The 27,645-nt window shown below is 53.1% G+C and overlaps 2 protein-coding genes across 2 annotated transcripts in view; one reads left to right on the top strand and one right to left on the bottom strand.

The window, feature by feature from the left end:
- Positions 1–27,645, top strand: part of LOC146421185 (uncharacterized) — a 262,722-nt gene that overhangs the window by 25,743 nt on the left and 209,334 nt on the right. The window lies entirely within an intron of this gene.
- LOC146421186 (uncharacterized) overlaps positions 18,050–27,645 on the bottom strand; it is a 200,937-nt gene continuing 191,341 nt past the window's right edge. Inside the window, exon 12 of the mRNA XM_085047574.1 lies at positions 18,050–18,662. Coding sequence (XP_084903700.1) covers positions 18,272–18,662 — 391 coding nt within the window. The 3' untranslated portion in view covers positions 18,050–18,271. The remainder of the gene's footprint in view (positions 18,663–27,645) is intronic.

Raw genomic sequence — 27,645 nt, 5'->3', positions numbered from 1 at the left:
GGGGGGCTTCTTAATGCTCCCAGAGACTGCAGGTTTTTCAAAGGACTTTGGGTTTTCCTTTCCCTTGGACTCTCTGAGAGGTTTGTGCAATCATGGCCTTCAATTATCTGCTGTAATGAGTCCCTTGAGATTCTTTGTCAGTAACAAGACTCAGTGGGGCTCATTAATGCTTCAAGGTGTTCTAGGTTTATTAAAGTACTTGTTTTGATTTGGAGTCTCTGGGAGGTCTGTACAATGGTGGCCTCCAATTCTCCTCCAAGGAGTCCATAAGGAACTTGTGTTGAGGATGGACCTCAGTGGAACCCATTAAAGCTTTGAGACACTTTGGGTTTTCCCTCTGACTGGCTCTTGGAAAGGTTTGTGCAATCTGCTCTCAGGCCCTGAGGTTCAAGGTCTCAGCACCAAATGCACCACAGGGCTCATTAGGATCAAGCAATTCCTAACAAAACATGGCTCTGCCTTGATTTCCCTCTGGACTAATGCAGTTCATTAGGATGTTTCTTTTCTATACTTATGGAGCAATATTTCAAAGAAATAAGAGTCTAAGAAATATGGATTCCTATTTTAAACTGAGTATTTTATTGCTATTCTCTTTAGAGAAGAGGTAATTGCAGCATTGTGAGATTGATATTGATCCAGGGTGTCTCCTAAGGAGGTCTGGCCTGGTCAGAGAAGCTGTGCTTTGAGGTCTGACACAGTGTGGACAACCTTGCTCCACATTCCCAACCCTGTCATGTCTCTCCTCACTCACCTGGGACCTGCATTGCTTGCACAACTGGCTGCACTCAAGCAAAGAGGGGTTTTCTTCTTTTATTTCTTGAAGCAATCTCAAGCTCCTAAGTTTCCCCACTGAAAACAGACACCCTCCTTAAGTGTGTGCCAAGCCCAAGCTGCCACCAAGGAGGTTCCCCTTCCCCAAGGCAGAACCCTGCAAGGAATGTTTTAAACAAATAAGAAGTTCTACAATAAACACAAATCCAGAGTTGCCTCAACAACCAGAGTTGAAGGCAGAATTAGACCAAGTGCTGAAGGACAGACAAGCTTTGAACTCATTGCAGCTCAAAGCACCCAGGGGCTTGTTGAGAGGTGTGTGAGTGGGCCAAGAGTGAGGGGAAGGGAAGTGCAGAGAGCCCTGGAAGTGCTTGTGTGCAGACAGGCTGCTGGGAAGGGCACTGCAGCCCTGCCCTGGGCCAGCTGTGATGCTGGATTCTCATGCCAACCTGCACTGGGCCATTGCAAGGGGCTGTTGCCATGGCCACTTCACTGACCCCACAGCAGCAGCCCATTGCTCAGGGCTGGTGTCACTGCCCAGAGCCACAGGGGATCCATGGCTGGGGTTTGTGCCATGGCCACCTGCCCTGTGCCGCGCTGGCTGGGCAGGCACCGTGGAACCAGCAGCAAAGCCCAGTGCCAGGGCCAAAGGCCAGGTCAGCCTGACAGAAAGGGTCAGTGCTGGGGACTGTTTCCATGGCAACCATCACTGGGACACCACACCTGGGTCACTTGTCATGGCAGTTGCCATGGAAACCCCTTGGAGGGACTGATGCCAGGGACACTTGCACTGAGACACTGCTGGGCTCGGGTGCCATGGCAACCACCATAGGGCATCATTGGTACAGAGGTTTCCATGGCAACCAGCACAGAGCCCCCTTCCTACTGTCCAATGCCAGGACAACCTGCAGGAGACACTTTGCTGAGGTTGGGTCCATGGCCAACAACCTTTGCCCTGCTGGGATGGGGATTGTCACGGTCAGAAAGGAGCCTGTGGAGCCGTGGTGATGCTGGATGGCCATGGGGTGCTGCGTTGGGTGGGGCAGAGGGAATTTCCTTCCCAGGGCTTTCCTGGGGCTGTGCTTTGGGGCTGTGCTGAGCACAGGGTTGATCACACACTGATGGTTTTGTTCTCGCTGAGCTTGCACAGAGCCAAGGCCTTTCCTGCTCCTTGTCTAGCTGGGGAGGGGCTGGGGGTGTGGGGGAGCTTGGGAGGGGGCACAGGGGGACAGGTGACCCCAACTGACCCCAGGGATATCCCAGACCACAGGACATCACGCTCAGTGTATAAAGTGGGGGAACAAGGAGGAAGAGGGGACATTTGGAGTGATGGTTTTTGTCTTCTCAGGGATCACTTGGGCAGGAGGGGATCCTGTTTTGCCAGTGGTCAGGGTGAGCACCAAAGACACAGACAGCAACTGAAGGAATTGTGTAATTTATATAAATTCAAAACTGCCAAGAATTACAAAAGGATAAGTTCAGCAACATACAAAATCATTTGCAAAGAATTACAAAAGGAGAAGCTCAGCAATGAACCCAATAATCACTACCAAAGATTGCCTATAATGATTTAGAAAGACCCATCAGCAGTTAGCCTCAGACTTTACCATCACCCAGCCCCACACATCAGCTGGGGAAGCTGTCACAGCCAAGGACTGCAGAGCCACTCTGGACACTGGGAATTCCTGCAGCTGTGTCCAGCCACAGGTGAGGCTTCCAACCTCACTGGGAGAGAGCCCAGCTTGGAGAGTGCTGAACAAACAAACTGACAGCACTTCCAGTGCAGGAACATCTGGATTCATTCTCCTCTTGGATTCTCCCAAAGCCTGGCCAGGGCTCAAGGAGGAACCAAGGCAGTTGACTTTGACCATACAGCCCCAAACCAGGCCAGATGTTGGATTTCATGGCCTTGTTTAGCTTCTAAATACAGAAAAGTCAATACATGATTCACTAATGAGTGGATACATCTATCACAGTGCTAATGATCATGCATATTTCAGTAATGAGTGGATACAAAGATAACCTTTGGTTGGAAGGTTCATCGTAGGTCACCTTTGGCTCAGGGCCTGTTGTTCAGGCCTCAGTCAGGCCTCTTGTTCAGGCCTTGGCACTTCAGGGATGTGGTTTAGTGCTGGGCTGACAGTGCTGGGTGAACGGTTGGGCTTGATGAGCTCAGAGGTCTTTTCCAACAGAAAATATGCTAGAATTCCAGGATTCTATCTGCTGGATGTAGCTTGGTCCATGTTAGCAGCATTAGTTTGCTCAGAAAGTTCCCTCTTGGTCAGCTCTTGAGGCCTAAGGCTTCAGCTCCTTTATTCTGATATTTTATTCTTAGTGCACCTACTTTATCTTAATAGATGCAGTAACATCAGTACTTGAAAGCAAAATGAGCATAGCAAGTTTGTATTTTAGAAGGAAGCACACAGTTAAGAGAGAACAGGATTTGCTTCTCTGAACATTAAACAGGTTACGGAGTAACACTTTTCTTCAGGGTTTAATACTCACAGGGCACATCTCTGCTCTCATTGACTGCAGGGTGAGTTTGATTTGGAAACATTTAGAAAGCTCCAGGAGTACTCAGCAGCTTTTCCTAGGAATTCTCCTGCGGACACTTTTAGGGCACACTTGAGGAGAGATCCTTCTCCTCTTTATTGGCCATGCAGCCCATGGCGTTGCTGGTGATTTCCAGGGGTTCCAAAGAGGAAAAGTCCTGTTCCAAGGCACCCCTGAGCACAGGCTTCCCAAGGCAAGGCCTGCAAAAGGAAGGCATTGTGTTAAGAAAGGACAGTTCTCCAGTTCCAGTGCCTTCACCTCTCTGCCTACGCCTGAGTTAGCCTAGGTGGAAATCACCAGCTGCCCATGGGGACTCAAAGTCCACAACACATGCATTTCTGGGAGTTTGAGCTTCAGGCAGATTGCTGTTGCCACTGCTGCCTTCCTGCAGGACGCTGGCAGAAGGTGCTTGTTTCTGTTCCAAAGTGCTTTGCACAGGCTGGGCTCTCTGGGCTTGCATTAGAATGCAAACTGGGGAGGGTCACAGCCACCCTGGGATCAATTCCCTGCCTTGTCTTCACCCCAAAGCAGTGGTGCTTAGTTACTGAGGTGTTCATTCAATGGATTTATAAGTTCTAGTGCAGTGTCTTGCTGCCACAGGGAGCCCGAAATGCCAGGAGCTCGGGCTGTGCCCCCCTGCTGCCAGCCCAGTCCCACATCGCTGCCGCACATCCCGGCAGACAGAGTGCACTGAGGAAAAGTCCTTTATTCCCACTGCAAACAGGTGTGCACGTTAGGAAACAAAGACAAATGAAAGCAAGGCCTCCGGCCATGCCATCCTCCCTCTCCTCAGGCTCCTTCGTTCATCCTCCTGCCCTGAGGGCTGCGGGGGCGGGATGGCGTCGTGAGGGCAGCGCCGGGATGGTCCGGGCAGGGCTGGATCGTCTGGGCAGGGCTGGATCATCCGGGCAGGGTTGGATAGTCTGGGCAGCTCTGGATCGTCTGGGCAGGGCTGGATGGTCTGGGCAGGGCTGGATGGTCTGGGCAGCTCTGGATCGTCTGGGCAGCTCTGGATCTTCTGGGCAGCTCTGGATCGTCTGGGCAGCTCTAGATCGTCCAGACAGTGCTGGGATTTGCTGGGAAGCCCCTGGATTGTCTGGGCTGTGCCTGGATCCCCATGGCAACACTGGATCCCCTGGTAGCCCCCAGCTCCCTCCCAAACACACCCACTGTCTGCTCTTTGGGAACATGGTGATCTCCCAAATATATGGAACTGGTGAGAAACCTCATCAAGGTGTGTGATTGGGAAAAATGAAAATTCCCGCAGGAGAGGAGATGCATGGCAAAAACATCATCCACCTTCCCTCAGCCCAGGCTGGGGCTGACAGCATCCACAGCACTGGGGCAGCTCGTGTCTGCTTCCTGAGGGAACTTTTTCCTCATCAAGTGAGATGAGGAATTTTTTCCTCATCAAGTCATAAGAGGAAGGAGAGGGCATTCCAGAACTCATTTCAGTGCTCCAGCTGAAATGTCTATTGAACTAAAGGTGTGTATGGTGCCACTGGTCTGGTTTTGTGGAGTTCCCTTGTATACACTGGGTGACCACAAAAAAAAAAAAGGTATTTAACAGATATCCTGCTTTTTTCAGTGATTGTTTCTTCTTGAAATATCCTTAAACTTTATTGTGAAGACTCAACAAACTGTTTCTGTCACCTGCAGAGAGACCTAGAGGAAAAGAGACTGCTGCCCTGCTGTGGGAAAAATCCAAGCATACAGTGGCAAAATATGGCTGTGAAGAACCCTGAAAAACAGGGGAGAGCAGCATGTTTGGGAATGTTCTCATGTCGCCCCCTATGTGCCTCTGCCTGGGTGCTGCTTCAGGGATCCCCTGCTTGGTGCAATGATGAAAATAAATTCACTCTTGATATTTCATCCCCGGTTTTGTGTTTGTCCCTGTAAGCTACAGAGATATGATGTAAAAAGGAATAATTGACATCAATCTAAACTGCTTGAGCCACTTCTGTGGCACTTCATTTGCTTCTCTGTTCCACCCCTGTGTTCAGGAATCTGTACTGGCCACCTGCCTTACACGCCTTACACCTTCCACACCAAATGCTCCAGAGAAACCGAGCAGAGAGGTTGCTGCCAGCCAGGGCCAGCAGAGTCAGGACACTGCCACGACACCAAATCAGCAGAAGAATTGAAGCCCAGAGTAATAAAGGCAGCCTGGCTGGTGCTTGGCTTCACTGCAGTTTGTCACAGCTGATTAGAAGGATGCCTCAGCCCAGAGCTCCAGGCAAGGCAGGGAGTTCAAAAGGAGGAGCAGTGGTGAGACTGAACAGGATGCTCTGCTTCATCTGCAAAACCTCTGGTGACGTGGAGAACATTCAGATTATAAATACAGGAGCTCCTGTTGGCCACAGGAAACTGGGCATATGGACCAGGATGGGAAATTCACAGGAATGAAGGATTGCAGCTGTGAGGTGCTCAGCACCCACCTCAGTGGGCTGCAGCTGCCCTTGGCCTGAGCTCGGGAGGATCTTCCCTTTTCCTTTGGAACCCCCTGGCAAACACGGAGCCTTTCAGCCCACAGCAGTCCCCTCTGTGGGAGCACCAAGAGATTCACAGCCTCGCCAGGCTGGGTTGCCACCCCGTGTGCTGCAGCTCCTGCCAGGCCTGCTCAGGGAGCACAGGCAGCTCTGCACACATCTGTCTCCTGGGAATTGCTCACTTGGGAGGGAGCAGCAGCCAAAGACTGCAAAGACAAAGCAAGTATCTGCTTTGCTATCAACCCCAGTGTCAGGCAGTGTCCAGCGTGGCACATTGTGGCATCCTGAAGCTTTCAGCTGCACAATGCATGTGGCCAAGCACGTGTCCTCTCAGGCTCCTTGTCTCAGGAGATTTTCAGCCAGGCTGCAAGAGCTGCATTTGCAAATGTGTTTGAGTGCTGCAGCACCTCTGCAGGCACCTGACACAGCCAGTGGGATCCAATGTCCAGCAGAAAAATCCCTGTTTTCCTCACAACAAGTTCCACAAAACAGCCTGGCAGCTGCTGGCCTGCAGAACAGAGAGTTCTGGAAAATCTCCTTGGCATGGCTGAGAGCTCTCCTCCCTGCAGAGATCCTACAGAATGATCTCTGCACCAGGGCAGCTCTCTAGGAGAAGTGGACACAAGAAAAGGAGCTTTTGCATCAGACCAAGGCCTTGTGGCACAAGTCACAAGCACTTGGTGTCCCTGCATCCCTCCCGCCCCAGGCAGCGCCTTTCTCCTCTGCCCCACACAGCACACACTGCAACGCCCCAGAGACCAAAAGGCTTCGGCCTTCAGCAGTTTCCCCCAAATCAATGACTACAGCACAATGAAAACAACAAGCACTTCTGATTTGTCAATTCCATCATTTTATTTCAATAAAAGCATCTTATGGAATCTATTCTAACTGAGCAAGAGCTACAGCTCAACTGCCTGAGGAACATATTCCAGAGGAACATATTCCAGGCCAAATGCTAAATAATATTTTCTACCATAAAAAAAGAGCTCCCTAGCAGTTTTCTTTCTCAACTAATGTCTAGTTTAAACCTTCAGAACTCTTTAACTTGTTTAATTAATTAATCTAGTTAATTCAGTGATTAGGGTTTAATTTTAATGAAGTTAGTTCTTTAGTTAGTTATTTTTTATTAATAATTATTTTTTTTTTTTGTTTCTTAATTAAACAGGAAAAGCGGGCATGAGAGGGCCTTTATCTGATTATCCTTAATTCTAGAAGAGAGTTCTACTAACATCTAGCCCTATTTTAACCTACAGAATTTAATTCTAATAAATTCTCTTACTTTTCCTCCTCAAATTCTTGACACAGCAAGTACAATGGCACCTCAGTCTTGAGCCTCCTGGCCCTGCAGTAGATGGACATTGCCACCCAACTTGGTGGCACCTGCAGAATGACTGAGGGTGCCTTCAATGGTCTTGTCCAGATCACTGGAAATGTCACAGCCAATGTCAGGGTTTGGTTACTCAGACCAGAACCCTGACTTGCTTTGGCACTTTGCTTTGGCATGTCTTGTTTCCTGGTCACATCCATGTCACAAAGAAGGAGAAGCAGGTTCTTTCTTTGGGGCCTTGCCAGAGTGGTGAAGGTGCCTTTGAACCAGATTTTTTGGGGAAGGGAACCTCTCCATCCCAAGCCTGCCAGTCGCATGCCAAGAGCTGTGAGGGATGCCTGGGACAGCCTGTGCCACTCTAGGAATTGCTGTCCCCAAGTGCCATCTGGAATGTCCTGTAGGAGGGACCCTGAGGCACTGTCTGTCATCCTCTATCCTCCAGGCTGGGTGGCTGCATTCAAGCCACAAGTCACTTGGGAGGGACACAGAGCCACTGTCCTCGTCAGTGCTCCCACTCAGGTCTCTGTCTTCGGCCCAGGCCTCTAATGGGAGAGACCCTGAGCCACTCTCTGCCTCACTGCTCCAGCTCAGCTGTGTCTTCAGCCCATGACCAACATGGCAAGGAGCCTGAGCCATTCTCTTCCCCAGTTTTGCTGCTCAGCTCTGCATCTTCAGGCCATGCCTCACCTGGGAGGGACCCTGAGACTCTCTCCTCCTCAGTGCTCCAGCTCAGGTGTGTGATCTCTGCCCACACTGTGGACAGCCCTGGCAAACTGCACACAGACCTGAGCTCCTCAGAGCTGGATCCCTCTGTGGTTGGTGCCTCTGACAGGCATGGCTCTGCTTCTGCCCCTGCCCCCTGCCCACCGAGATCTTCCAGCTGGCTGGGCAAGGGGCTTGGGGGCACTGGTGCATAACTGGGTATGGAGTTGAGGCCTCTTCCCCACTGTGAGGGGCTCTGCTGGGCAGAGCTGGGCCTTGGCCTGTGGCTGTTCATGGATGAAGGTTCCCGTGCTCTGCCCATGCCTTGTGTGGCCTCACAGGAGGCCTCTCTTCTCTACTTCTCTCTACTTTGGTGTCATTCGTGTTCCCCTTGCCAGTCTTCATCCAGGATGACACAGGACTTCTCATTAATCTCTGGTTCTGCCAGCAAAACCCCCGCTGCTGCCCCTGCCCCCTGCCCACCCAGAGCTTCCAGCTGGCCGGGCTCCGGGCTGGGTGGGCAGCAGGGGCTGTGCGGGGCAGCTGCCCGGCTCTCCGGCCCCAGTGCGGGGGCTGCTGCTGCCGTCCCTGTCCCCGTGCCCTGATGCGGGGGCCGCCGTGTCCCCGGCTGCTGGCCGCGTCGCCGGATCACAGCCGCCATCCCGCTCAGGATGGCACGGGAGCCGCGCCGCAGCGAGCGCAGCAGAGCCTGGCCGCGGCCCCTGGGGCTGTGCGGGGCTGCCCGGCTCTCTGCTGCTGCCGCCTGCGCCACAGAGGCAGCACAGGAGTCACGGTGCTCCTCAGCTTCCTGCGGGGCTGCCCGTGACTCGCAGTTGGACAGCTGCACGGAGCAGGAGAAGGATGAGGACCAGCTGGCCCTCTGCGGTGCAAACGGCCCCCCTGGCACAGCAGCTCCCTCCGTGCCCGCAAGCCCGCCCCGAGCCCCGAGGCAGCTGCCTGCTAGCCCATCCCTCACCTTCTGCCTTCTGACAAACATCAGCCACTTCTTCTTGGGCTGCACGTCGGTGCTCATCTCCTTGTCCGTGGACATCTTGGAGTCGCTCCGATGCTACCCTAGCCCGGGGAGATGCTGTCTCCAGACGGAGCTGCTCCCCTGGCACTGAGCACCCCCAGCCATTTGGTGCCCTTTTATAGCCTCCCGCTCACGCCGTGTCCCCAGGTGTCACAATGGGCTCTGGGCACACGCAGCCACACGTCACAAAGGAGCCTGCAAGGCGCTGCTGTCCCCACGGGCCACTCCCCAGCAGCCCCAGGACAGCGGCGGGCTAGGGGGGCTCAGAACCAGCTGCAAACCGGCTGGAACCGGCTGGGACAGCAGTGTGCAAAGAGGGCGGTGACAGAGCTGTCACACAGCCTCTCGCAGGGACACATCAGGGACTGCAAAAGCAATCAGTGCATGTGCCACAGCTTTAAAAAACTGGGTTTGCACATCATGCACAGCTGTAAAGTTGTAGAAGACATTGCTGCAGGCTGAAATTTGTTTGTAAATAATTAGAAGGTAGAAATGATTGTGGAAACTATTCCAAAAAATCCTTCTTCTGTCAAAAAATAATTTTTTGGTGTCTATTAACTCTGATAATTGCACACTCAGCAGAGAATTCCCTTCTCAAATCGGGATAGAAGCCCCACTGAAAAATGCAGAGTCTCTTGCACATGGAACATGTGCAAGCCCAAGTTTAGGGTCAAGAACTGTGGTGTGCAAATAATGGGCTCATTGGGAAAAAGGTTTTCCTTCCACCATAGTTGAGAATTCCATCATTTGCCCCTTTAGAATGCAGAATAAAACAGAGGAGAACTCCCACGGTTCAGGAGGCAAAGGAAAGAAGTCCAGAGATGAGCTGTTGGAATACAATTTCTAAAGTGGCTGAAACATTCACACAGCTCCATTTGAAACTGGGAAATTGCAAGAGGAAGTGATGGTGAATACTCCCATTTCAGAGGGCTTGGATGGGCTCTTGGGAAGGACTTGTTCCCTGGGAGGGTGGGGAGGCCCTGGCACAGGGTGCCCAGAGAAGCTGTGGCTGCCCCTGGATCCCTGCAAGTGTCTAAGGCCAGGTTGGACACTGGGGCTTGGAGCAGCCTGGGATAGTGGAAGGTGTCCCTGCCCATGGCAGGGGGTGGCACTGGATGAGCTCCAAGGTCCCTCCCAAGCCAAACTGTTCTGGGGTTCCATGATTCTCTGGTTCTACAAACTACTGTGAAACATTTCACATCAGGGTGGAGAAGTCAATTCCATCCTGCTTGGAGATCCAAATGATAACATTTGATGTATTTGATCCGTTAGAATTTTGTCATGACTCTGAAACAGGAGATTCCTCTCAAATGTAATAGTGGGATCCTAAAATCTTTCAATATAAGGATTTAATGTGTGCCATCTACAAACGATGACTCTGAATGAGGCTGCATGTGACACCCTCCACTATTAATTTAACAATTAATTCTTCAGTATATTTGAATGACAGTGAATTTCCTGTCATTCACAAACTCTGACACTGAAATTTCTTGAAAGTCAGAATGGAAAACAAGTTGGATTTACCTCTGCAAAAGACAATGTATATTTTGTAATTTTGAAATTATAAACATGTAGAAGTAGAAGAACCCAGTGAAGCAAATTAGGAAGAACAGAGCTCTCTAAGGGATCCCTGAATATTTCTTCACAGTAAATCACAAGAGCTCTCTTCAGCATTGAGTAAATGCTTAAGTAAATTGAGTACTTATTAAGCATTGAGTAAAATAAGCATCTGTGATTTCCAGGCTCATTGTCATACAAGTTTTTTAAAGTTATCCATAAACCCTTTAAATATGTTTGTATTCTATCTCTTAGAAGCTGCAGGAAAACTTTTGTTGCACTCCTTGAGGTGAATAAAACACACACTTGTTCTGAAATATTGCAAAGCAAAGCACAGACAGTTGGTGTCTTGTTTCAATCCAGGCAGCACCTCACAGCCCCTCGGTCACTCCCCACCAGTGGGATCAGGGAGAGAGTTGGGAGGGTAAAAACTGGATGTCCTAGGTTGCAATATAGATGTAGTTAAGTATTCTATTACCACCAGCTGTGGGCCGTTAGCTGCTATCACCTGCTAATGACCCACTCCGGATGACAGGCAATGGGCCATCCGTTAGCTGTTACCAGCTGCTAATGACCCACCCCGCATGACAGGCAATGGGCCATCAGGGACCCACCGTGTGACTCACGGACTTATCTCATCCCATTGTGGGATGCTCTGCCCAGGAGGGAGGAGCCAGGTGTTCCCACCTGGATATAACCTGGCCTTGGAACTGCCTGAGCTAGCCCTGTCTACTGGGTTCCCAGAGGACGAGAGCTACCACTGGATCTTCAGCTGGAGACTAGACCTTCACAGGATCACCGCTTCAACTGGACTACTTCAGTTGGACTGCTACTACCACCCTAACAGGGTGTTAGGTTGTATCTGACTTTGTCAGTGCTTTTCCTTGTATTATTTCACTTATTTTTAATTTCAATCTTGACTTGTGATCTCCCACTGGTTTGTTTTCAAACCAAGACATAATTATAGTAATAAGAATTACTTATAGCAAAGCAAATTAATCTGATAACAGACAACGTCTGTTCTCACAAGCGAAACAGGGGAATTGTTGGAAAACGCAGTTTTCCAGCAAAACTTATGCTAACTGAACACACTTGAGCAGGGCCTCAGCATACTCAGGCCTTAGTTAAAATCCTAACAAGCTACAGTGGCTTGTTTCCCTGAGAATGTTCTGTGAGAAGATTTCAAGAAGATGCAGCTGTGTAAGGAATGTACGGGAGTGAATTTGTGATTAACAAAGAATGCAGGAGAAAACCCTGATTATGTGAGAACAAACTGCGAATACGTGTGTAACTATAATTAGTAACATCTGTAACAGTATATAAGTCTCTCGTGTGGTGAAATAAAATGGAGCTTGTCTATATCTCACATTGAGACTGCCATGAGTTCCCTCTCGTCGGTATGTCATTCTGGGGCTGCCCAGGCTGGGGGACAGGACAACAGTCTGATAGTTGTGCTGGCACAATGTGTCCACCTGAGCCCATCTGTTGTTCAGGAATTCCAGTTTTCTGTCCCAATTCCTGGCCTGGGTCTCCCCATGTGGGGTGTGCCCCCAAAGTGCCAAAATCACTGCTGAAGTGCCCAAGCTGCTCCCAGCTGTGGATGTTCCTGTCCACCAGCCCCTCCTGGTTAGTGCCATGGGGGGTGGGAGGGAGTTTAGGGAATCCTGGGGGTTTGGGAGGGGCTTTTGGGGACATTTGTAGTGCTGAGAGGGAGTTTGGCATGCTCTGTGAGAGAGGTTTGGGGTCCTGGCAGGGCTGTGTGACTTGGAGAGAATTTGGGTGGGTGTAGGGGGAGATGGGAATGGGGTTATGGTGGCTCTTGGGCCCATTGGTATTGCAGGGAGTGGTTTGGGAGCATCCTAGGAGGAGCTGCTGTGTGGTTTGACAGGTCTGGGAGTGGCTGTGGGGCTGGGAGAGGGTTTTTGAGTGGTCATTACAAACCCAGACCCCCAAAGCTGCCACCACACGCTGCCACCCCAGATGCTGCTGGGAGTCAAGTGCTCCATGTTGTGGTTCCTCCTTCTGGTGCTGCAGGAGAAGGTGAGGGGGAATCCTTAGGGGTTGTGTGTTTCCCCCAGAGCATGTGTGACCCCCCATGCCAGTGTCTCCCCCTTTTCCCTCCCCACAGGGCTCCTGACCCAGCTCCTGCTGCCCCCAGGAGGGAATTTGGGGAGGGGGCAAAGGGGGTGCACAGCCCCCGCCGGGGGATGACCCTGAGCCAGCGCCCTTTGTTTAGCACCAACCTGGGCTTGGGGCTGCAGGAGGAAGAGGCTGATGGGAAGCAGATCCTGCAGGTGGGACAGTGCTTGGGTCAGGGCAAGGTCCTGCCCTGCACACCTGGATCAGGTGTGACACTGCCCCAGGAAGGGAGCGAGACATTCCCATCCCCACGGATCAGGGCTGTGAGCAGCACTTGGAGCACAGACATGGAAATACTGGGAGGAACTGGGAGCACACTGAGGGTGTGAATTATCCCCACCACCACCTTTCCAGGGCAGCCCTGGATCTGAGAAATGCTCGTTAGGCCTCAGCCTTGGCCAACAGCCCCTGGGCTCAGCTCCTCTGCAGCTGATCACAAACACTGTCTGCTCCCAGGCACTGCTGCTGTCCAACCAGCTCCTGCTTTCTTTAGGAGCAGCCTTGGGAACTGTTTTTCTTCCCTCAGTGGCACAACATCCCTGTTCTCACAGTGTCAGAGAAAGCTGTTGATGCGAAGTGCAGCCAGGATGAAACATTGCTGTGACTGAAGCCCATCTCTTGGGGCCCTATCAACAGGGCTCCAAAAGGAGCCCCTTGGAGCTCTCCTGGAGCAGTGAGCTCCCTCTGAGTGGGGCCTCTCCGAGCCGGGAACTCTCCCGTTTGCTGCACTCGGGGCATCCCCGAACAACGAGGGACCCTGGGCCGATCCCCCCACTCCTCCAGGCTCAACCGTTCGCCTGCTGGGGAGATGCAAAAGCATCCGCAGTGAGCATTTCCCTGCCCTCCAGGGCAATTTCTGACACCTCCCTGGCACTGCCTCTTTCTGTCTGCGTGCACACACGTGTGCCTGTGCTCTGGAAATGGGGGAGAAATGCTGCTCTGGGAGGTGTTGAAGTGCCTTGGATATCTGAGTGAGTTAGGCCTGTAAGTGAGGTTCAGTCATAAGGTATGAGCTAAGTGAAATGCTGCTAAGGGTTGTTCTTTTGCTAAGTTTTTGAGTTTAAGGTGTAAGTTAAGGTTAATATAGAAGTTAAGTTCTGTTAAGTTTGAATGCTGTTAAGCTCTTAGGCTGTATTCCTTTTATCCTTGCCCTCACTATCCTTTTGTCACACCTACAGACACAGAAAGACACAGGGACAGTTCTCGGTTCATTTCTGGTTTGATTGCCTGGTTTTGTTGTTGCTTTTTTCCCTTGGTGTGCCTGAACTGTGCAGTCAGGAGCAGAGTGACTCTTGCCAAGGAACTTTGTTGTGCTGTCACTGAATATTAAATCTGGTTTTGCTCATCCTTTGCTGGGGATTTTTTAAGTGTTCTCAAGCCCTCGTTCGTAAGAGGGTGAAGGAGCCCTGGGCCAGGCTCTTGCCCTGGGGGACACAGGGACACTGCTGGGGGTCCCTGTCCCCCTATCCCAGCCCCCAGGGCCCTGTCCCCCCTGTCCCCGTGTCAGGCTCTGGAGGTCGATATCGTGGAACATCCTCTGGGGGAGGCTGTGGCACTGGGGGGCAGGGGGGACCTGGGGGGACAGGGGACCCTGCTGTGCACGAGCAGCGTTGGACTTGTCTGGGGGAACTGTGAGGGGGGCTGGGGCAGAGTGACCTCTCCAGTGACCTCACACAGCTACCCTGTGATTTCACACAGCCTTCACTATGGCCACATAAAGCTGTCCTGTGATGTCACAGCACATTTGATGATGTCACATCATCACCCTATGGTGTTACACAGTCTACTCTCTGACCTCACAGCCTGCTGTATGATGTCATTCAGCCACACCATGATGTCACAGCCTGCTCTTTGATGTCACACAACCAACCAGTTATGCCACAGCCCTCTCTATGATGTCACATATCACACCCTGCTCTGGGATGTCACAGCCTGCTCTGTGGTGTCACAAGCCAGTCAGTAATGTCACACAGCCCACTCTCTGGTGTCATACAGCCACTCAATGATACACAGCTCACTCTAACTGCACAGCCTGCTTATGTGATGAGGCCTCCTGCAGCAGTGCAGAACCTGAAAGCAGCTCTCCCCTGCTGCGGGGGAGGGCTGCCCCAGAACCAGAACACGCAGGATGGTCATTCCATGGCCACGAGCTGTGGGGCTGGTCAGACGCGGTTCTTGTAGAAGCGTTGCAGGTTTAGAAAGGCAGCTGTTTGGTTCCTGGTCTCCATGGTGTTTTTATTGAGGAAAACAGGGGAGGAATGGGGAGACTGAGGAGGGGGAAGGGAAGGCGAGAGCGGGTACAGGTTCCATACGAGCCCAGAACCAAAGAGGCCAGTTCCGGATCTGGCTGGGGTTTTTATCTCTAGGGATGGGAGGCGGTCCTGACTCACATCCAGTCAGAAGGGGTCAGGGGGGCGGGGTCAGGGACAGGAAGGACACATGTTACAACAGCCTCCAAACGCAATTTTGGGAGATTTTTTGGTCCTCTCCAAGGTTTTTGAGAAAGGCAAAATTTTGGTCAAAGTGCAAGGAAATTGGAGTGTTATTTTTTCCCAAAGTTTGCAGTGACAGAAGAAGGGTCATTATGTTTAAACTAAATGAGAGTGGATTTAGATTTGTCATAAGGAGGGAACTTTTTACCATGAGATTGTCACAAAACATCAACTGTTTTTCCAGTGAAGTTGCTGCCCCATCCCACGAATTGTCCCAGGACAGGAGCTTTGTGCAACCCTCTCCTCCCCAAGGATGGAATTCCTGTTGTGTTGGTTCTCTGATGTGCTGGGTGACCTCAAAACACTGCTGGCCAGAATGTCAGCTGAGGGCCAAGCAGGCTGCTGCAGTGGCAGTGACCTCACAGCCATCACCATTGCAGCCATGTCCCCTGGGCCTGGCTCTCCCCATTCCATGAGCTCCTGTTCTGTCAGCAATGGTCTCCTGAGTTCCAACGAGGCCCCACAGTGTCACAGTGTCCCCTTCATTCCATGAGGTTCTGTAGTGTCACAATGCACTCCTGGGTTCCATGAGGCCACACTGTGTCACAATGACCCCTTGGTTCCATGAGGTGCCACAGAGTCACAATGGTCTCCCTTCATCTATGAGGCCCTGCAGTGTCACTTTGGTCTCCATGGTTCCATGTGGCCCCAAAGTGTCACAATGATCTCTGATTCCATTGGGAACACAAAAGCTTTGCATAAACATTGAGCAACACTTGCTTAACACAGCTGGGCACATTTGTTTGTATTCAAAAGAGGAGTTAAAGGTGAGATTGGCACCATCAACTTCCATCTGCAACTGAGATCAAGGGAAAGGACAGGGACAAAGAATTCTGCTCCAAGACTCAGAGAATTCTGCTTACAGAGATCACTTCTGGTCACATTGTCCCTTGTAGAAAGGTGACATCATCAGAGGCAGCCTGTACTGAGCATGTGGTTCCTGAGTGGGGTTTGTTGTTTAGGAAACCTGCTCAGGCTTTTCCATTCTTTCCTCACAAACAGGAAAACTTCTCCTGGGCCTGTGTGCAGGCAGAGCCCTGAGGAGAGCAGGTGGGACATGGAGCAGTGGGCTGGGACAGCCAGCTGCAGAGCTCAGGGGACAAGTTTGTGATGCAGGGAACAGGGATGTCAGTGCCAGGTGGGCAATGTCAGCCATGGTGAGGTTGGGGGTGAGGAGCAGGTTGTCCCAACAGGGTCAGCCCTCAAGGGGCTCATTCTTCTATGTGTCCACCCTTTCTTGGGAGACATTCAACATTAAGACCATGTGGAGAATGTTTCTAACACCTCTTCTCTGAAGTGAAAAAAACCACCCAACAAAAACCCTTGGATAAATAAAAAAGTGAATTGCACTTTGCAAATTCCCTACCTAAAAAGAACACCAAACTGACTCCAATGAATTGTAAAAACCCTGAACACTTGAAGACAATGGAAGGAAGACAAAGAACTCCTGAGGGCTTTCTGTATTTTAATGAGCCTCAAGGTGGATTTGGGGCTGAATCTGTGACCCTCAGGGACTGAGAGAAGTTTGAAGAAGCTTCTCAAGGAGTCAGAAGCAAAACTCTAAGTTCCTTGGACCATCATTGGGCCCCACTGAGTGCAGGGACTACCAAAGGCTCCCCAGGGACTCGTGAGAGCAGATCCTTGGGGCCAGGATTGCAGGGAGCCAAAGGCTCTGAGCAGGGAACTGGAATGCTGAGAGAAGCCTGGGTTGGTTGGAGGAAGCAGAAAGGCCAAGGGCTGAGCCCAGTGACCAGTTTGTGGGTGATTGTTGCTGTACTCCAGAATTCCCCTGGAAAAACCCCTGGGGAAGCCAAGGCAGGAGCAGCTGGGAAGGGCTGGCAATGCTGCTGCTGCTCCTGCTGGGAGCCCCGGCTGGGCCAGGCTGGCGCCCACTGCGCTGCGGCTCCTGCTGCTGCCAGAGCCGGGCGGGACTCGGGGACAGGGAATGGACACGGGGGGACAGCAAAGGCCGTGGGGCTGCAGTGATGTTGGCGCTCAGGACAGTGCCAGCACAGAGCTTCAGCCCTGACATTGACCCAGAGGGGAACGCTGGGGAAATGCTCCATTTCAGCCCTTCTTTACTTTCACAGTGAAGTGATCAAAATAAAAGGAGAACAAGCATAACCTGATCCCTCCTCCTTTAGGAGGAGCTATGAGGGGCTGTGAGGGGCTCTGACAGGAAATAAAGAGCCATGAAGGGCCATGAGGAGCCTCAGCCCGGGCAGGAGGGAGTCCTGCCATGTCCCCAGGGCAGGGCAGCTGTGAGGCTCCACAAGGGCAGATGTGGTGCAGAGCAGGCTCAGAGCACCTCTGGGAGGGGATGAGACCCTTCCCCAATTCCAAACCACACCAAAACCACCATAAATAGGACTTTGAATCTTTAGAAGCCACTGGCAACTTGGAAGTGACCATACAGCTCAATCCCACTGCGAGAAGGAAGGGAATCTTCCCAGTGAGCTGCCATCCAGCCACTATTAACAATGGGTGGCATTTAGAAATATAACACTAATAAATAATACAAATAATAGTAACAACAATAACAAGAAATGAACCCCAAATGCCAAACACAGCACCACACCAAAAGGATGAACCTCCTTTTTCTTTATTGCCTCAAGGCTCATGAGAAATAATCCTGTTATATAATACCCAAAAACCCACTCAGGAACAGGTTTCCCCTCCCTTCATCAACCCCAACCTTTGGCTGTCTCATTCCAGACCCTGTCCCACACTCCCAATCCCCACCCCAACACATCTCACCCCTCCTGGACATCAAGACCCCCTTCCCAAGCCCTATTTCCCCCATTCCACCACTCCAATTCCCATCCCACCCATCCTGCCCCACCCAATGCCCATCTCACCCCTCTGGAACTGCATCCCACTTTGCCCAATCCCCTTCCAATGTCATCCCACCCTGAGGGGCTGTGGAACTGAGTCATTTTGGGCAGGGATTGAGCCATTTTGGGGTAAGATTGATACTTTCCAGTGGAATTGAGTGGTTTTGAGGTACTGGATGAACCCTCTTGGCTTTTCAAACACAAAATGGAGAAAGAAACTGTACCAAATACCCCAGAAGCACCCAATCATCCAGAATAACTCCCGATCACCAAACACCCCTCCCAAATAGCAGTAAAACCATGAGGCTTTAGGTAATAAGGCTGGAGCAGAAGACAAAGCTCTTCCTGCAGTTGGGGCTTGTGCAGGGCTTCTCTTACTGGTGGCTCCGTTGGTGTTTGGTCAAGTGAGAGCTCTGGGTGAAGCTCTTCCCACACTTGGGACACTCATAGGGTCTCTCCCCTGTGTGGATGCGCCGGTGGGTGATGAGGGTGGAGTTGTGCTTGAAGCCTTTCCCACAGTCAGGGCAGCAGAAGGGCCTCTCCTGTGTGTGAATCCGCTCATGGAGGAGGAGACTGGAGCTGGTCTGAAACATCTTCCCACACTTGGGACACTTATAGGGCCTCTCTCCAGTATGGATCCTCTGGTGGACAATCAGGCTGGAGCTTGTGCTGAAGCTCTTCCCACATTCCCCACACTCATAAGGCCGTTCCCCAGTGTGGATCCTCTGGTGGCAGATAAGGTGGGATCTCATAGTGAAACTCATCCTACATTCCCCACACTTGTAGGGACGTTTCTCACTGTGGATCCTCTGGTGGCAGATCAGGTTGGAGCTCTGGCTGAAGCTCTTCCCACATTCCCCACACTCGTAGGGTCTTTCCCCAGTGTGGATCATCTGGTGGCGGATCAGGAGAGAGCTTGTCCTGAAGCTCTTTTCACATTGCAAGCACTTGTAGGGCTTCTCTCTGGTGTTAGGCTGCTCACGGGCCACCTGCTCATAGCTCTGGCTCGATTGCTGGCCAATTTCCTGGCACAGGGTGGGTCTTTTCTCCTCACAGCACCCTGGGCTTGGTTTGGAGCCTCTCCTTGTGTGGCATCTCTGGGGCTTTTCCTCCCCATTGGACTCTTGCGCCATGGAGCTGCTCAAGACAGCCTCTTCCATGCGGTTCTTCAGGGAGGATTTGTCCTCCTTACTCTCTGTCGTCAGCTCATTGCCTGAGGGAGGAAGAACAAGGAGAGGATTTGGGATTTGCCTCCATGCCAGAGGGAAGGGGAAGGAGATCCCCCCAATCCGTTCTCGGCATGACAGCGTCAGCAGCAGGGTTGTCCTGCAGCCAGGGGCAGTTCTGGGCTGGGAGATGGAGGAGAAAAGAGAGAGAGAGAAAGGGGCAGTGACTTCCTCCTCACCTGACTGGCTGTCCCAAGGCATCTTCCTCTTCCTCACAGCCTCCTTCTCCATCCAGCCAAGTTTGGGAATGGAAAATCCTGTTTTGGGGGGAAAACAAGGGGTGACTACGTTGTGTTTGAAGGTCACCCTTTCCTATTGCATCTCTGGAAGTCATTGGGCATCAGAGGTCCATAAAACCCTCCAGATCACAAAGATTCAGCACCAAAAAACACTCCTAGCAGTTCCCCGTCTCTGGTCTGCCCATTTTGGGGCTCTGAGCCTCCCCCCTGTCAGGGTTGCTGGAGTCCTGTGTGTACTGGGGGTCCCCACACTCCAGCATTCCCACTCTGCCCAGTCACCGGGTGTTTTGTGTCTATAAAATCCTCCTAAAATGAGTTCAGAAAAAACCTCCCAGGAGTTCCCCCTTTCCAGTCTCCTCTCTTTGGGGTTCTGGGGTTTCCCATTCTCAGAGCTGCTGGGGCTCCCATGGGTCCTGGGGATCCCCCTTCTCCTGGGTCCTGATTAGGGATGCTGTGGGGTTTCGGTGCTCCCAGGGGTCCCTTCTTCCCTGATTCTGCTTTGGCTCCAAGGGCTCCCAGGGTCCCCCTCTTCAGGCTCCCCCCACTCCAGGCACTCAGGGCTTCCCCCTCTCCCCATTGCCCCTTTTAGTGTCACAGTGTCCCAGCCCTGCCTCATCTCCAGCCTGCCCCACCTCTCCAGGCTGCCAGGGGTCCCCCAGCTCCAGTATTGCCCCTCTCTGCTCTCTCCACTTGGGGAGTACAACATTCTACCCTCCCAGCTCTCTCAGGGATCCCCAAAACTGATGTCCTGTCCTGCTGATAGCAGGCAGTTCCCAAAAGGACCCACCAATATTCCACCAAAGGTGCATTTATGGCTCACCTTTGGAGTCCTGCAAGATCCAAACATCCCCTCTGGCCCAAAATATCCCTGCCAGGGACATGCAAAGATATCTGGGGCTCAATTCCAGACTCTGTGAGTTCCATACACCCCTACAAAAAAAAAAATAACCCCTTCTGGAGACCCCCTGATACATTTGGGGTGAGCTCCCTATCTGTAACCATCAGTGGAATGCAGAGGGGGCAATGATCCCAGAGCCAGGGGTGCTGCAGACACAGTGGCTGGTGAAACCTCATGGTTCTCCTGCTCCTCCTTTTCCTGCTCCTCCTCCTCTCTCCCTCCTCTTCTTCCCGCTCCTTCTCTGCTCCCACCCCAGAACTCCCTTCCCCTCCCTCCTCTGACCCACGGCTGCTGCAGCACTGGCTGCTGGGTGGGGGGAACCCCCCGATCAGCCCCAGGGATGGACAGGGGGCTTGGGGACCCCCAGTGCAGATCCACCTCCCCCAGAGCCCCAGGGAATTGCTCCAGGGATCCAGTGCTGGGGGACAGGGCTGGACCCCCATGGAACTGCCCTGCTTCTGTGCTAACCCCACCTTTCCCTCCCCTCTCCTCCCCTTTCACATCCTTCTCCCATTTCACAGACCCCTCCCAACTCCATTTGGGTGTCCCATCCCCCTCCTGCTCTCTTTGGGGGTCCCAGCCCCCTCTTTTCCCTTACTCTTCTACCCTTGCACCATCATTCCCTCAATCCCAACACCCCCTCCCCTATGGTTGGTTTTGGGGGTTCCAGGCCCCTCCTGCCCACTCTGGGGGTCCCAATCCCCATCTCGCTCCATTTGGGCTCCCAGCCCCCCTTCTCACCGCGCCCCCCGCTCACCCCGCGGCCTGGGGGACTCCCAGCGCCACCAGTGCCACCAGTAGGGCCCCAGCTGCCCCCACACGCTCTTGCCGTGCCCAGCGCTGGTTTTGCAGGTGCCCAGAGCCCCAAAGCAGCCCAAAGCGCTCTGCCCTGGGGGGTCCCCAAAGCGGCCCCGCCCCGCGCGGCACTGGCAGCACCAGTCCGGAGCAGTGCGCAGCGCGGGCGGGCGGCATCAGCCGTGCCGGGCAGGGCCGGGCAATGCCCGCGGGGCTCCCCCCGCACTCGGCCCCCAGTTGCTGGGACAGCAAGGGGGGCCTGGCCTGGGCGCCCCCCACCTCCCCCCTCCCCCCTCCCCAAATTCCGCTCCTGGGGGCGCTGGGGGCGAGGGGGGGCGCAGGTGGGGTCCAGAGGTTCCGGAGCCACGTGTTCCCCGCTGCCAGTGCCACCCCCGGAGGATCAGGGGTACCCCAAAACTCCCTCACAGCTGCCGGATACCCCGCAAGCCCCTAAGGAGTGGGGTCCCCCGGCTTCATCACCCCGAACCTTCGGCTGCCTCATCCCAGGCCCCATCCCACCCATCCCCCTCCCCCAGACTTCATCCCACACCCCAATCCACATCCCACCCTTCCCAGGCCTCATCCCATCCCTCCCGGCAGACGTCACCGGGACCCCCGAAAAACTGTCGTCTAGGGGACTCCCCACTATTCCCCCAAGGGGCATTTGCAACTCTCAATTGGAGTCCTGCAAGATCCAAACATCCGCCCCAGTCCCCTCCCCCCACCACCCGCCCAACCCTCCCAGGAGCAACCAAATATATTTGGGGCTCCGTTCTGAAGTCCTGCAAGGTCCAAAAATCCCCCCCACCTCCCAAAAAGAAGCCCAGGCACCGCCCAAGATATTTGGGCCGAGCTCCCCCTGCCCGCTCACCTGCGGGATGTCCCGGGGGGGCGATGCTCCCGGGCCGAGGGTTGCGGACACAAAGAACAATAGACACACGTGGTGATGCCTTCTCCTCCTTCTCGTGCTGCTCCTCCCCTTCCTGTTCCTCTTCCCCGCTGCTCCCCCTTTATGCCTCCTCTTCCTCCCGCTCCCCCTCTTCCATCCCTCCTCCCCACCTGTTCTTCCTCCTGCTGTGTCTCTCCTCCTCCTCTCCTGCCCGCTCCTCCTCTTCCTTTTATTTCTGACTCCCATCCTGGCTTTGTCTCACATCACCCCTGGTCCATCCCGTGCTCAGCAGAGCATCCTGTGCTCTGTCAGCACTCTCTGCTCCTTCGGGAAGGATTTGGGATTCATGCCAGGCACAGACACTGAACCTCACCCCAAACTGCCCCGGTGCCATTGCTGTCCCCTCGGCGCTGGGCAGCTGCTGTCCCAGGGGAAGCAGGGACACAAAGGAAGCCAAGTGCAGCCCAGCTGCCCGCGCTGATCCAGACGAGCCCCAGGGACAAGGTCTTGCAGAGCCACACGGAGCCCTCGGCTCCTGGCTGGGAACGGCTTGTGTTGTGGCTGCCCCAGCGGCCAGAGCGAGTCCTGGAGCTCCCCCAGCTCCTGCAGCAGGACCCAGGTTCCACCTGCTCTGCCAGGCCCTGGCCAGGGGCCAGCAGATCCACTGGCTCCATGCAAAGGGGGAAGACAAGAAGAATGCATTGGATGCAGCCCCCAAGGACCTCGAGCAAATTGTTCAGGAACATCCAGACCTTGAGCTGATGTTTGCAAAGCTGCAGCTGGCAGAGTTCTGTGGCACAGGAGAACCAGCACGGGAAGAGGAGATCTACAAGGAGCTGCAGGAGAAACACCCTGAGCCTCAAAGGCTGCTGCACTCTAAATCTCTCTTGGAGAAAGTTCTTCCTCTCTGGAAAGAAATCCCGGGATAAGGCAAAAGCAAAGTTCGTGGCTGGTGACAAATTTCCAATTGCAGATGGAGCAGAGGAGGAACTGCAGGTGGAGGTTGGGAGCCTGGGAAGGAGGGAGGGGTGTGCAAGGTGGTTTTTTAGGGTTTGTTTTGGTTCTCCTCCTCATACTGTGATTTGCTTGGGTTTGAGGGGTATTTGGTCACTGCCCCACCCCAGCCACTGCAGCCTCTGGTCCAGCCCCAAAGTGGCTGCCAAGCCTCTGGCACCCCAAAAACCCCACCTGTGAGAGGGAGCAGAGCAGGTAAAGGCTGTGACACAGGTGTGACACTGACATGTCCCATAGCTCCAGAGCTCATAGCAGCTGAGATGGAGCTGGATCCAAGGCTGGGACTGTGGATCTCTCCCTCCCTCTCTCTCTTCTCCTGACTTCCTCTTCTCAAAATCTGGGTAACTGGAACATGTTACAGTTTGCTGTGACAGTGCTTTGTGAAATGCATTACTGTAATTCCAAGTTTAATATAAAGTATATGCTAAGTGAAATACTATTCCTCTGGTAAATTGTAAGGTCATTGGTTATAAGTTAGGTTAAGTACAGTTAAGTGCTGTTCTTTTGCTAAGTTGTTATTTTTTAGATATGAGTTAAGGTTAAGGTATAAGTTAAGTTCTGTCAAGTTTGAGGGCTGTTAAGATTTTAGGCCATATTCATTTTATCTTTTCTCTCACTGTCTTTTAGTCAGATGCACCTAAAACACACACATACACACACACACACACACACACACACACACACACACACATAGACACAGTGCCAGTTCTCAGTTAATTTCTGGTTTAATTGCAAGGATTTCCTTGGTTTCATTGTTGCGTTTTTCCCCTGGTGTGCCTGAACTGTGCAGTCAGGAGCAGAGTGACTCTTGCCAAGGAACTTCGTTGTGCTGTCGCTTAATATTAAATCTGGTTTTTGCTGATCCCTTGCTGGGGATTTTTTAAGTGCTCTCAAGCCCTCGTTCATAAGCGGGTGAAGGAGCCCTGGGCCAGGCTCTCACCCTGGGGGACATGGGGACAATGCCAGGGGGTCCCTGTCCCCCCGTCCCTGTGACAGGCTCTGGGGGTCGATCTTGTGGAACATCCTCTGGGAGAGGCTGTGGCACTGGGGGGCAGGGGGGACCTGGGGGGACAGGGGACCCTGCTGTGCATGAGCAGCGTTGGACTTGTCTGGGGGGAATTGTGAGGGGGGCTGGGGCAGAGTGACTTCCCCAGTGATGTCATACAGCTACCCAGTGATGTCACATAGACACCCTGTGATGTCACAGCCTTCTCTTTTATGTCACACCCCTTTGTCACCCAGCAACCCTGTGATGACACACTCCACTCTGTGATGTCACAGCCTTCTCTGTGTCATCACACAGCCTGCTCTTAGATGTCACAGACAGCTCTGTGATGTTACAAAGCCACACTGTGATGTCACATCCTGCTCTGTGATGTCAGACAGAGCCACCCTCCATGATGGCAGAGTCTTCTTTGCAACCGCACAGCCCCATTTGTGATGTCACAGCCCACTCTGTGTCACAGCCTGCTCCATGATGTCACACAGCCAACCAGTGATTTCACAGCCCAGTCTATGATGTCACAGTCAGCTCTGTGATGTCTCAAATTACTGTGATTTCACAGCCCTCTGTGATATCACAGCTCACTCTGTGTCATGCAGCCACACTGTGATGTCACAGCCTGCTCTGTAATGTCACACAGTCCCCTCTATGATGCCATAGGTGCTTCATGACCTCACACAACCCATTCTCTGATGTCACACAGCCCCTTTCTGACATCACAGCTGCTCTGTGGCTCTCTGACACAGCCCCAGAGGTGCCCATGGTTATGACACAGCCCCCTCTGGGCCATGGCACAGCCCCTGCCAATGCTGAGCACCTGTGAGCTCTGGGTGTGCCCTGCTGGTGTCCCTGAGATGGCCTGGCAGTGCCCCAGCCCTGCTGGGCTGTGCACAGGAGCTGCTCCTGGGCAGAGCTGTCTCTCTGCAGCGCTGCCGCTTGCCAGTAGCTCCTCTGTGCCAGGAGCCCAGCCCAGCTCAGCAGCACAGCAACAGCACAGGGACTTGAATGACCCTCGTGGGGCTTTGGTGCTCAGGCCCTGAACATCAGTCCCTGAGAGGGAGTTGCAGAAACCTCTCAAGTATTCAAAGGCAGAATTGAACTCCAATGTTCCTAATACCATAAATGGGTCCCACTGAGGGACACAACTGAGAAAGTGTCCCCATGTCCCAGTTGGAGGAGGAATGTGGAGACAGGGATGACAGGTGGGGACAAAGAGAAGCCAAGTCTTTGCGCCCTTGGGAACAGCAGTGTCTCTGCTATCAAGGGCTGTGAGGAAACACCTTGTCCTGAGGCGCTGGGCCCTCCTGGCACAGCCCCAGCAAGGCTGGGCACTGTCACCCCCTTGTCCTGCCCTCAGCATCCCCACCCCACATCCCAGTGGCCTCGAGGATCTGCTGGAAGGAGTCCTGGGGAGCCTTTGGCAGGAATGGCCCTGGGGGGCTTCTTAATGCTCACAGGGACTGCAGGTTTTTCAAAGGACTTTGGCTTTTGGTTTTTGGAGGTCTGGCCTGGTCAGAGAAGCTGTGCTTTGAGGTCTGACACAGTGTGGTCACCCTTGCTCCCCATTCCCAAACCCCATCCTGTCTCTCCTCACTTACTTGTGGACTGCTTTCCTTGGAGAACTGGCTGCACACAGGCAAACAGAGGTTTTCCTTTTTTTTTTTTTTTTTTAAAGCAGTTTAAATCTCCTAAATTTCCCCATTGAAAACAGACACCCTCCTCCAGTGTGTCCCAAGTCCAAACTGCCACCAAGGAGGTTCCCCTTCCTAAAAGCAGAACCATGCAAGGAATGTTTTAGACCTTTGGACACCTTGGTCCCACAAGACCTTTCTGTGTCTCAATGATCCCTTGGTTCCATGAGGTTCCATAGTGTCCCAGTGGATATTTGGTTCCATAGGGCCCCACAGTGTCATAATGCCCTTTTTGAGTCCATGAGGCCTTGCTCTGTCACATGAACTTTTGGTTCCATGAGGTTCTGTACTCTCAGCAGTGGCCTCCTTAGTTCCAAAGTGTCACCATGGACCCTTGGTTCCATGAAGCTCTGCTGTGTAACAAGGCTCTCCTGGATTCCATGAGGACTACAAAAGCTTTGCATAAACAATGAGCAAGACCATGGCCTCCTTGCATCTGCACTGTCACAATGGACAGTTGGTTCCATGAGGTCCCATACTGTCACAATGGATATTTGGTTCCACAGGGTGCCACAGTGTCACCATGGTCTCCTTGGTTCCACGAGGCCCTGCAGTGTCACAGTGGCCCCCAGGTTCCATGAGGCTGCACAGTGTCACAAGGGTTTCCTTGGATCCATGTGTCCCAAAGTGTCACAGTGGTCTCCCTCCTGCAGCAACCAGCAGCCAAACCCACTACCAGGGCTAAATGCCTGGGAAGAAGGCGAAAGGGAGGCACTTTTGGAGTGATGGTTTTTTTCTTGCCAGGTCACAGTGACATGGGATGTGGCCCTGCTGTCCTGGAGATGGCTGAACACAGCCTGCCCATGGGAAGGGGGAAAAGACAACAACCTCTGTCCATGGAACTGCAGCAGCAGAGAGGTCAGGCCCCAGAATGTTGGGTCTTTCAGCAGGCTCTGCTCTCCTGGGGGCTGATCTTCCCAGGCAGGCTCTAAAAGCAGAATAAAACAGCAGCGCAAGGCACAGCACAAAGGAAGCACCGGGCTGATCCCATAAAAAGTGCCCTGCAGCGACATTTCACGGCTGACCCTCAGCAGCCCGGGCTGCAAACAAAGCCCGCTCGGGCCGAGCACAAGATCCCCACAGAGCCCTGAGCAACAGCTGGAGCCCAGCAGGGCCTTGGAGGAGGCAGGGCGAGCCCCGGGCCGGGTTCCAAAGGGGCTGCGGGGCTGGGGGCGATGGCGCCGAGTGCCCTGCCCGTGTGTGCCCTGGGCTCTGCGGCGCCATGGGGACACAGCCCGGGGCCGGGGCTCGGTCCTGCTGCCCCCAGGGCGCTGCCGAGAGCTCCCCGCCCGCCGGGGCCGGGGCGGCGCTGAGGGAGCGGCGCCGCCATTGCTGCCGCCATTGCTCAGGGGCGCTGAAGGGAGCGCGGCTCCCGCCAGCCCTGCTCGGCTGTGAGGGGAGAGAGAGAATAGAGAGAGAGGGAATGGAGAGAGAAAACAGACAGCGAGAGTAAAGATAGAGTAAAGACAGAGAGAATAAAGACAGAAGGAGTGAAGACAGAAGGAATAGAGAGAGAGAATAAAGAGAGGGAGAATAAAGACTGAGAGAGTAAAGAGAAAAACACAGAGGGGATAAAGAGAGCATAAAGACAGAGAGAATGAAAACAGAATAAAGGCAGGATATAGACAGAATAAAGACAGAGGGACTAAAGAATGAGGGAATAGAGAGAGACTAGAGAGAGAGAGAGAGAGAAAAGACAGAGAGGATAAAGGCTGAGAGAGTAAAGACAGACAGAAAAAAGAGGGGATAAAGACAGAGAGAATCAAGACAGGCATTGCTGCTATAGAAGGTCTGTGCAGTTCCCAATGCCTTCGGACACCTGCCCGAATGGCCGTCCTAAGGGTGTCACCATCACCACTTGGCTGACCCAGGGCCAAAATCCCCTGTGGAGATACTGGGACCAAAGTTATGTGAGCTGTGATGCCAGACACAAGGGGTTTAGTCTCTTTGGGATGAAGAAACAAGTTTTTCTGTCCATTTGAGATAGAAAATG

The sequence above is a fragment of the Lichenostomus cassidix genome, unplaced genomic scaffold (assembly GCF_008360975.1).
Source record: "Lichenostomus cassidix isolate B80296 unplaced genomic scaffold, HeHo_3.0 HiC_scaffold_43, whole genome shotgun sequence".
Classification (NCBI taxonomy): Eukaryota; Metazoa; Chordata; class Aves; order Passeriformes; family Meliphagidae; genus Lichenostomus; species Lichenostomus cassidix.
The sequence above is the reverse complement of the archived record's forward strand: the minus strand, read 5'-3'. Positions and strand labels throughout refer to the sequence as shown.